This window comes from Molothrus aeneus, chromosome 1 (assembly GCF_037042795.1).
Source record: "Molothrus aeneus isolate 106 chromosome 1, BPBGC_Maene_1.0, whole genome shotgun sequence".
Classification (NCBI taxonomy): Eukaryota; Metazoa; Chordata; class Aves; order Passeriformes; family Icteridae; genus Molothrus; species Molothrus aeneus.
Window position 1 is genome coordinate 81,220,529 of NC_089646.1, and position 10,208 is coordinate 81,230,736.

The window sequence follows — 10,208 nt, forward strand, 5'->3', positions numbered from 1 at the left end:
AACGAGAGCCCAAGCTGGAGCAAAGGGCTGAACAAGGTGGGTCTGCCAGTGGGTTTATAATACTATGGCTAGAGCAGAAACAATCCCACCCCGACTCCTGAAACACATTCCCCTCCATTAGGAGGGTAGAGGGATAGTCCTTTCCTTCTCCCTTTCCCCTCTTTCCTTCCCCCCGGCAGGTCACCTTCAGCAGGGAGGCAGTGTGCCCCCAGGCCCAGAGCCATGGGGACGGGGCGGAGCGTCACGCTCAGCCCCGCAGCTCCTGGCAGCCCCCTCCGGCTGCTGGCGCAGGCTGAGCCCGGCGGCTGCGGCGAGGGGAGCGAGGCAGGCGCGGCTGGCTGGCTGTCCTGCGCTGCTGGAGAAGGTGAGAGGCTTAGTGCAGGCGGAAGGGAAGTTACAGCAGTGGCAGGATGAAAGGCACTGGACAGGCATGTAAAAGGGGCACCCACCCCTCTCAAACAGGTTTTGGAGACTCGAGCGTGGTGTGGCGGCACAGTGCGGAGCGCACCCGCTTCCCCCAGAGGGCTGATGGAGAGCTCCTTGGTGGCTTTGCCCTGGAAGGTCGCTTTGTGTCCACTTGCGTTCGCTGGGATGGTGCTGCGCTCCTGGTGGGTTGGCTGGGAGAAAGGTGTGATGTGGCTCACTGTGGTCCCAGTGAGATTGCTGAGATTGCTGCCGGTTTCTGTCCGAGGAGGCTGCTGTGCGGAGCCCGTGGTGTGCTGCGCGCTGCGGAGAGGCTTGCGGGGCTCTCCGGGGACACTGCTGGGTGTCTCTGCCCAGAACAGCAGCTCTGCTACCGCCACAGTCATGCCGTTCTCTGCAGCGAGATTAAGTACTAGCCTGCTGACCAGTTTTAGAAAGAAGCTCATAAATCTACCAGCAATAAGGCCACAAGCAAATGTTGCCATAATCTGTTCTTATCCCTTGTTATATTAAACATGGTTTGCACCAGAATGGACCTTTTAGGGGAAAAAAAAGATGCCATTCTTGAACTAAAAGTTACAAAGATGGAAGGGTATTCTTTCATAATGTTTGATGAGATTTTTAGGGGCAAATATTCTTCACAGAATGTGCACCACAGCGGAGGTCTGAAATGGCCTCACTTCAGCTTCATCTATTGGTTTTATTATAATGCTTTTGCCTAACTGGGAGAGCCCTTTTTAGTGAAATTCTAGTATTCAGAAAAACGTATACAGATGATAGAGTAACTTCTTCACTATCTGTTTGATAAATTATAAAGACAGCACCCCTGGAAGTTTCCCCTGTAATTTTCAGCCCTCTTGCCATTGTCATGACTTTTTCTTGTCCTTTTTCTGTCAAACTGGGGACACCAGAGGTAGCTTGCTCAACTGTGGGCTCACCGATATCATTAAAAAGATAGAAAACATCCAGTAACTGGTTCTGTTGATCTATCAGAAGAATTCAGGGAATTTACCCAGGCTTTCTTCATATCAATGGATTTTTAATGTTTCAAGAAACATCATGAAAAGGTAGATAAAAAGGAATACAAAGCAGAGCAAGCAGAAAAATAAATTTATTATAAAAATGCAAATTCCACTGGTGTGTGATATTCTCAATTGTGCAGAAGCTGTTAACAGGTGGCCAGCTCTTCAGAAATACAGCTTCCCTAACTCAGCTGATTTTTGGAGATTAAATTTCAGACTGTCTCATTGCATCTGTATGTAGGAACCTCTGCAGAAGCTGGAGTTCACTGTAAGAGGCACATTGCCTCAGAACAGATCTCTTCTTTTGTTACAATCATCTCAGCCTACGTGAAACTGAACAGCTGTCTCTACTTTTTTTTCTTGTTTGTTTTCTTTTGTTTACAGTGAAGCTTACTTTCTTAATTTAGCATCTGGAAAATGTTAGTTTGCCTCTCACTGCTGATGTTTCCTCCATCTGAAGCTTTTCAGGCATTCTCTTTAGCAGAGTGAATGCAAAAATGGAATCTGTAACATCAGTAACCCTTGATCTTAGACTTGTATATGTAATATTAAGATCTATATCACTGTAGATTATTTCTACTGCAATTCTGTATCATCCAGTATGTTAAGGCCTGCAAAGGTAGTGAGGCTATTCCAAATCTATATTTCTGGATTTACAGAGTGCCCATTCAGCAGCATGAAGAAACTAGATGTGTCTGATTAGTATGACTTTTTTCCTTTTTTTTTTTTCTTTCCCTGTTACCCATCCAATGCCAGACTAAAATCTTGACTTCTTTGGTCATTTGGAATGCTTTTGTATCTGTGTATGTGTATGCACATACATAGTTGCCATTTTACCAAGCAACACATTGTCTACTCAAACCATTTTTTGTGCCATTTGCAGTATTTTTCTGGACGATTTCAGTGTTTCCTTCCAGATCATTGACAAAGATAAAAGTATTATGACAGAGTTAGGATTGAAAAAATTGTGTAGGGTGAGAACAACAATAAAAATATGGCATTTTCCACTATATACTGGGCTTTTAAATAATTAATTAAACATGTGTTGCTTCTTGGTTTAGACCAATGCCATGGTGAATTTGTACAGATAACTTTCAGGAAACGACCAGTGAATGGGACATTTCTGGCAGCTGCTGTATGAACCAATACCAGGATAAGAACTGCTTCAAACCAACAATTTAGAGGTTGGTGGGAGGTGCCTGCAGGTGGGGTCCTTACACAGCCCTGAAGCAGAAGTGTGATAACAACTGGGTGAAGTGATCCGGATTACTTGGTGCACGAAATCTATTTGAGCAAAGTGTGCTTTACTAAACATGCTGCAAAAATATTCAGGTAGAAACCAGGTAGGCAGCACCCATAAAAGGACATGAAGAGAAGTTATTTTTTCCCCAACATTCCCCCAGTAATTTGGAAGAACTCTGGAGTTATAATGGATGTATAAGGCAGTGCAGCCTGTGTGTCATTCCTGCAAAAAGAGATCTTGAGGCCACAGCATGAGGCAGGAGGGAATTCTAGCTGAATGTGTGACCGGAGGCATTCTCCCCAAGACAGTCGGGGTTTTAATGTGGGGGATGGGAGGAGAAAAATTATGAGACTTTAGAAAAGAGCCATGAAACAGATCTGAGAGCTGGACAAGGAGGCTGGACAATCTGAGAGCTTGGTCTGACTAGTAGACAGAAAGTTATTGGAAGGCATTGAACCAATAGGAAAACTAAGAGGTGTCTTGATCAGAGAGCATAGAGATGCTTATTCTCAATTCAAAATGTGACCACATTTTGTGGCAGCATCACATCTGTTTTTTAAGTAACTGATGCATGTACTACAGAAGCACAGCATGACAGATGCTTTGTGAAGCCTAAGTAAAGCATCAGTTAAATGCATTGCTTGAGCTTCAGTCTGGTAGTTTTACACAACCTAATTAATTGAAAATATGTTCTCATAGCCTGTGGTCATACCTCTGGCCACAGTTCATATAAGCCCTGCAAGAGTCTGGAGAAATTTAACAGGTATCAGAAACCTCATTTCTCTATCTGAGAAACTTCAGCAGCAGGTTAGGTAAATTCAGATTAGGTTATTATACGAATACCTAACAGCAAGAATGTTCACACCGGCATTTATAATTGACCAACTGTCTTTGGATCAAGCCTTAATGACTTTTTGAAAGAGATGCCCCAGATGCTATTTGTTATTTGGTTTGTGTTAAGGCCCTGTGGAAGGTCAGACAAGAAAGTGGAGCCCACATGTCATATGCTCAAGGCCATTTTTAATAGAGTATCTTTGATATGAGAAGAGGCTGAAACAGCTGAAACTCTTCAGCTTGAAAAAGAGAAGGCTCAGAAGGGATCTTATTGGTGTATATAAATATCTGATGAGGGGTAATGAAGAAAAGGGAGCCAGACTCTTCTAAGCAGTGATCATTGATGGGAGTCTCCATCTATGGGGATATTGAAGACCTGGCTGAACACCTTCCTAGACAACCTGCTTCAGTTGCTGCAGCTGGAGCAGGGGACTTTAATGGATTAGATCATCTCAAGAGGTTCCTTCTAACCTAAACACCTCTGTGATTCTGTTATCATAGCACTGTCTCTGTTATACAGGGATCACACTGTCTTTGGCTTTTGACACGTATGAAGTGTTTTTCTGCACTAAATATATTAATCATTTTGGTTGAAGAACCAGAATAACATTACCTGGACTAAGACATTGTATTTCCATAGGTTAGATGGTTAGATCCCCCTCAGCTTCTCAGGTGGTTCAGAAGTATCTCATGATGGTGTAAAGGATGTGAGGTTTTCCTGCTGTAATTAGAGATTCTTTTAAGGAAATATGGTTTCTCACAGTCAGCAGCCTGGAAACAAGAGCTCTAGCAGGGATGAAGCATGGAAAGGAAAGAACAGGTTTGAATAGGACTCTGACTGCTGCCTTCAGTACAGCACAGCCAAATGGTGAGTGCATGCTGGTCAGGGCTCTGGTGACCTCCTCTTCAGTGCTTGTCAGTCTGCAAAGGGAAAATGACACTTCAGAAAGTACCACAAGTAGGTGCAGAGCACTCAGGCACACTCTACTCAGCAGTGACCCAAATTTGATCCTCACTTACCTTCTTAGCTAATTGCAGTGGCATCTCAAAGAAAGACCTGAACACATCAGCTATTTTCTCAAGTATGGACTTTCTCTTGTAGTTCATGACTCCAAGGGCAGCAAGGGCCAAAGTTTGCAAACTGTTCTGGAGTGACTGCAGTTCGGGCTTCCTTCATAAGGAGCCCTGATCAGACCCACAGGTCACAGGCCCTCAAGAAACTCTACCCATATCCTCTGGATGGTCTGTTCTTCCAAGCTGGCTCATTCACTTTATTGCTGCTCTACTCTTGCAAAAAAGTAGGGCCAATTACTTGGCACTTCTGAATTGGATAAAATTTAGAAATGCAGTCTAGGAGGGAGGGAAGAGAAGAGGAATTTTACCACAAATAGTCCCAGGCTCCTGTAGAAATCCAGCCTTGTAAATAATTCTTTTTTTTCCAAATTTATTTGAAGAATGATTGGATTTAGCAGCAGTGGGGCTCCTTTGCAGAAGAGAGATGAGGACATACTGGAACAAATCCAGACTGTGAAGACAGTTAAGATATGGGAGTATCTCTCATAGAAGGAGAGGGTAACAGAGCTGGGACTTGATCAGGCTTGAGGGGATCATCTGATGGGATGCATATGAATACATGCAAAAACACACAGCAAGGTATATCACAGTATCAAGTTATACTGAGTGAAAGAACAGGAGATAGTGGGCCTGAAAGAGAATTTCTATTTAAGCAGAAGTTAAAATCTTTGTTGCCACAAAGGTGATTGAACACTGAAACAGGTTCCCCACAGCAGCTGTGGAGCCTCCATCCTTGTAGATATGTAAAACTGGGCTGGGCATCGGACAACCTGGTCTAGCTAACCCTCCTCTGAGCAGGATGTTTCAGTAAGAGGTCTCTAGAAGTACCTTCTGGCATTTACCATCCTGTGACTGGTTCTGTGACCTTGCTCCAAGGCCAGGAGGAACTCCCAGGCCCAAAGTGCCTTGTTCAGAGCACAGGGACATAGACAGGGAGAGAGCGCTGCCACAGAGGCCTTAAAATGCTGCCTTGTGGCTGGCTGGGAAAAAAGAAAAAACACTTCTCTGAAATGGGTCTGAAGCAGCTGGCTAGAGCTCAAAATGCCATTGATGTCCTAGGTTACTTCCTGTATAAGTTACTTGGCTGCACAGATGCATGACTTTTGGTCAGAAATGTCATCAGGCATGTGAGGTACTGAGCTGCCTTTGGCTTCTCTGGGGCACTCTGCCTTTTGTCATGTGCCTGTGCCTGAGGGACAGGTCTGTCTCATCTGCTGACTCAAGGACTTTCTCCAGTAAGCAGTAGAGGTGGAATTCTGAGTAGAGAGATGAGATCTTTCTGCAGTAGGCTAAGGAGGGCAAGGAGGGGTGACTGGGACACACTTGAAAATCTGGGACTCTGCTAATGTTTTGTCTATTGTCTAATATTAGGCAAAAGGATTAGGGGGCTGGAGGAGGTTCCCTTCAATACAGAGACCTTTTCTATGATGAGGGGCTTTGCCCAGAGATGTGCTGTATAAAAGTGTAAATTCAATTCTAGCACAGCAGCAAGAGTATTCAGGCTCCAGGTGGCAGAAATATGCCATGACATGGTTGGTGTTGCATGTTTGATCTGGCTTTCTCTGTGAGTGCTGTGATGTTCCTGACTCTGGCTATGGTGTTCCTGCAGCACTCAGCAATGGCAGAGAGCTCAGCTGTGACTGTAGCAGTGCCAGAGAGAGCAGCACCCACCAAGCTGGAGGAGCTCCTGGAGATCACCGCTCAGAGCCTGGTGCGCGCTGAGGTGGCTGAGCACTATGAGGTTGTTCGGGAGCTGGGCAGGGGCAAGTATGGCCATGTGATGCTAGTGACCCACAGGCAGAGAGGTAAGGAGCTGACTGTGCCCTTTGAACTACTGTGCCTTGTCTCCTCTCCACTCACCAGGGCACAGAGCATGGGGTGGGCTGGTGGCACACTGGGGACAGACACCAGGCATGGCAGGGAGGATCCCCAGGGAGACCAGCAGGATGGGGACCTCCCCACCTAGGGATCATCCCATGACATCCAGCCAGAGTCCAGGCGATGCCAGGGGGCAGCCCAGAACATCCGGTAAGGTTATGATGATAAGACAGGTCCAAGGTCAAGCTGGGAAGTTAATTCACAAGCCAGGATCAAAAGAATTCACAGATATGCACCAACATGCATGTGATATAGATGGAAACAGCAGTCCCACCACAGGGCTCAGTCACAGAGCCCCAAGCCTGATCTGAAGTGGTGCCCTAAGGCCCATGGACAGAGGGTGTGAATGAACATCCTGGGTTGGCCATATGAGTGCCCTGATACTGCTCTTCCCCAGTAGACCCAGCTCAGACTGATGGGCCCATTTATCCTGAATGTCCCTACTCTGCTCAGGGCTCAAAACTCATACCAGCAGCAGTTCCTGTTCCCAGACCTGGTGTCCACAGAGTATATCCACACAAGCTTTGGAATAGAGACCTCCCTGTGGCTGTGACTGCCTGGATCTGTGGCTGCTCTGTCTTGCCTTGGTGTGACTTCCAGAGGAGTCAAATTCCCTCTTCCCATCCCCAGGGACTCCTATGGCTCTCAAGCTGCTACCCAAAGCCAGTACGAAGCTGCACACCTTCCTGTATGAGTATTGTGTAGCACTGTCCCTCGCCACCCACCCTGCCATCATTGGCATGTTTGGAATTGCCATTGAGTCCAGCCAGTACTATGGCTTCCTCTATGAACCAGCGCTGCACAAAGACCTCATCTCTATCATCAAACCCCGCGTGAGTGTTGCCACAAGGCCATGGGGATTGGGCTGTAGTATTTGGCCCCTCTGAAGGCTGACTGGGTCAGAGGGAGGGAGATAATGGCTGTGGGTCTATCTGGGGTCTGCAGCACTGAAGCAGCCTTGGGCTTGCAAAGTGAGAAATGTGAAGGTCTTTCCCAGCGCAGAGCACTGAGGTGAGAGCCCATCTGGCAGGGCTGCTGAGGTGCCCCACGTGTGCTATCCTGCCTGTCTCTCCCTGCCCAGGATGGGATCCCTGAGCCGGCCGCAAAGCAGTGTGCCAAGCAGCTGGTGAGCGCGCTGGAGTTCATCCACAGCCGGGGGCTGGTGTACCGCGACATCAAGCCCGAGAACGTGCTGCTTTTTGATCCTGACTGCCGGCTCGTCAAACTCACTGACTTCGGCCTCACGAGGCCCAAGGGTACCAAGCTCAAGCTGGTGGCTGGGGTAATCCCCTACACCGCCCCTGAGCTGAGCAACACTGCTGATGCCCAGGGGGTGCCCATCGACACCAGCATGGATGCCTGGGCCTTTGGGGTGCTGCTTTTCTGCCTGCTGACTGGCTACTTCCCCTGGGAGCAGAGCCTGCCAGAGGACCCTTTCTTTGAGGACTTCATGCAGTGGCAGGAGACAGGTCTGGAGAAGGACGTGCCCCGGCACTGGAGGCGCCTGACGGCCGAGGCTGCCGGCATGCTGCGGAGCCTGCTGGCTCTGGATCCCGCCAAGCGCGGCCCTGTCAGCGCGGTGCTGCGCTATGTCAGCTGCCCTTGGCGGCTGGAGGGCGGGCACGGTGAGGAGGCTGCCGTGAAGTCCTAGGGCATCCTAGGGCCTGCTCCCCATGGCAGGGGGGAAGGAGGGTCACAGCCTGCAAGGGCCTTCAGGGTTTGGGCACCATGGTGGCCTGGGCGTGAGAGGCCATGGTGGCCCAGAGAGCAACTTCTCTGCAGCACAGAGCCAAGCTCCTTCTCCAGCAGATGGCCCTCACCCCAGGACTCAGTGCTGCCCAGTGCAGCCTCCTTGTGGCTTGGAAACATCTTTCTCTTGGAAATGACTGTGTGAAGCATCCACTTGTTTCCTAGCCACAGGAACTCCAGGGAGTTATTTAGGCTGCAGCACCTGCCATGCCTCAAAACAGAGCAAAATATGTACTTTTGTGTTTCTGTATGTGGCTCATTTTCCCTCATAATAAATGCCTGTTGGGACCCACTTACTGTTGGAAAGCAGGGAGCATGTCAGAACTTGCAGCTGTCTTAGGACAAGCTGTCCAAGGCAGGGGCCATCTCTGGATGCTGCCTGTGCCTGCACCAGGACTCCTGGAGGTTGGCTTCAGGCTGGCGGGGTGGAGGGGCTGGGGAGATCCCAGCACGTGGCCATGGATGATGGCTGGGGAACATTCATGGTTATCTCATGCCAGCCCAAACACATCTCTTCCCTTGTACTGCCTTCAGGTCCTAAGACAATGTCCTTCATGCTCCTTTAGATGCCTGGCTACCCCTCTACAAGACCTTTCTTTTTCCCTTTCCTATCACTTCTTTAACCCTTCCCTAGACAGACACCTCTCCGAATGCCCTGATATCCTCCTAGGTGCACATTTTAATCCTGAAAAGAAGTAGCTAAGAGGGAATTGGGGGTTAGTAGCCATTTTTACTTTTCTACCTCTTTTCAATCCCCAGGATTTTGCTGTTGGTAATAATTCCTTCCTGCACTTAACCTGGTCTTTTGCTGGAAACATTCACAGCTTGTTTTTCACTCTCAGGGGCTTCATAACTTCTAAAAATGCAGTGTCCCAGCACTATACTTTCTAGCATTTCAACTTTTTTAACATGTCAGACCCTTTCTTGTACACAGTCTTTCTTCTATGGTTCCCCACCATGCAGCTTTTTTTTTCCAGCTTCTTCTCACCCACTGGCATTTTAGCATTATTTAACTTCTCTACTAACACTGCCCATCACCTGGTAAACACCTTTTGCTCACTCCTCTCTCAGCAACATCACCTCTGTACTGCTATTTTGTGCTGCTCCTGCTCCCTACATAATTTATGTCTTGAGTCTTCCACCTCCCCAACCTACCTTACCAAACAGCATTATGCTCACACTGTCCAAGATACAGTTTTCTTCTGCTTACTTCCATCTCTTAGAATTTTTCATTACTTGAAATCATAATAAATGCTGCTCAACTCCAGCCTGCTGAGATTGGCTTTAATTACTCTTTAATTACTGTAGGAATAGCAGAGAGATGTTAAGGTGCCAACATGGTTCCTGCATTTAAAGTGGAAAAGCCTTAAGATAAATGGATTAAAGGCCAGGTAGCTGGCAAGTATCCAGTGAAAAATAATGGAAAAAGCATTTGTTACAGATGTTAGTTAACGGAGAATTACAGAATAGGAATGTGGCTTTTTGGAATGAGACATTCAATTTGATAATAAAGTTGTGTTTGATACAATAAATTCATAGTGTTATGGTACAGAGTTTTTGTAAGGCGTGACCTATTGATAAAAAGAGAATTATAATATGTTGTATTGATTCAGAAGATGAAAAGTCCATAAAATATAGATTAAGTGGACCGAGAACTTTCAATAGGCAGAAGAGATAATTGTGTACTTGGAATGCTCTATTTTGTCTGGTTTCTGCAGGGATCAGTTGTTAAATGAGAACTGGTTAATGTTTCCAACCATGATTTTAAGGAAAGTACAAATCAGGTAAAACCCTACAGATGACACAAGTATGAATAGGGTGGTTGCAAGAGGCACAGGCTACTCAAAGAGATCTAGATAACTTGATAAGTTAAATATATTCAAACAAAATACATTTTCTTACAGGCAGGAGAAACATAATTAGGTAGGAACACATAAGAATAAAAGCCACCCTTACAAAAGGACCCCTAAAAACTTGCTAAGTCA

The 10,208-nt window shown here is 46.8% G+C and overlaps 1 protein-coding gene across 1 annotated transcript; it reads left to right on the plus strand.

Moving 5' to 3' along the window:
* Positions 1 to 222: 222 nt before the first annotated feature.
* LOC136553355 (serine/threonine-protein kinase SBK2-like) lies at positions 223 to 8,506 on the plus strand. The gene is given in 5 exon segments (XM_066544862.1): positions 223 to 270; positions 272 to 363; positions 6,187 to 6,401; positions 7,105 to 7,307; positions 7,556 to 8,506. Coding segments are annotated over 5 exon segments (1,128 nt in total). The 3' UTR covers positions 8,126 to 8,506.
* Positions 8,507 to 10,208: the final 1,702 nt, after the last annotated feature.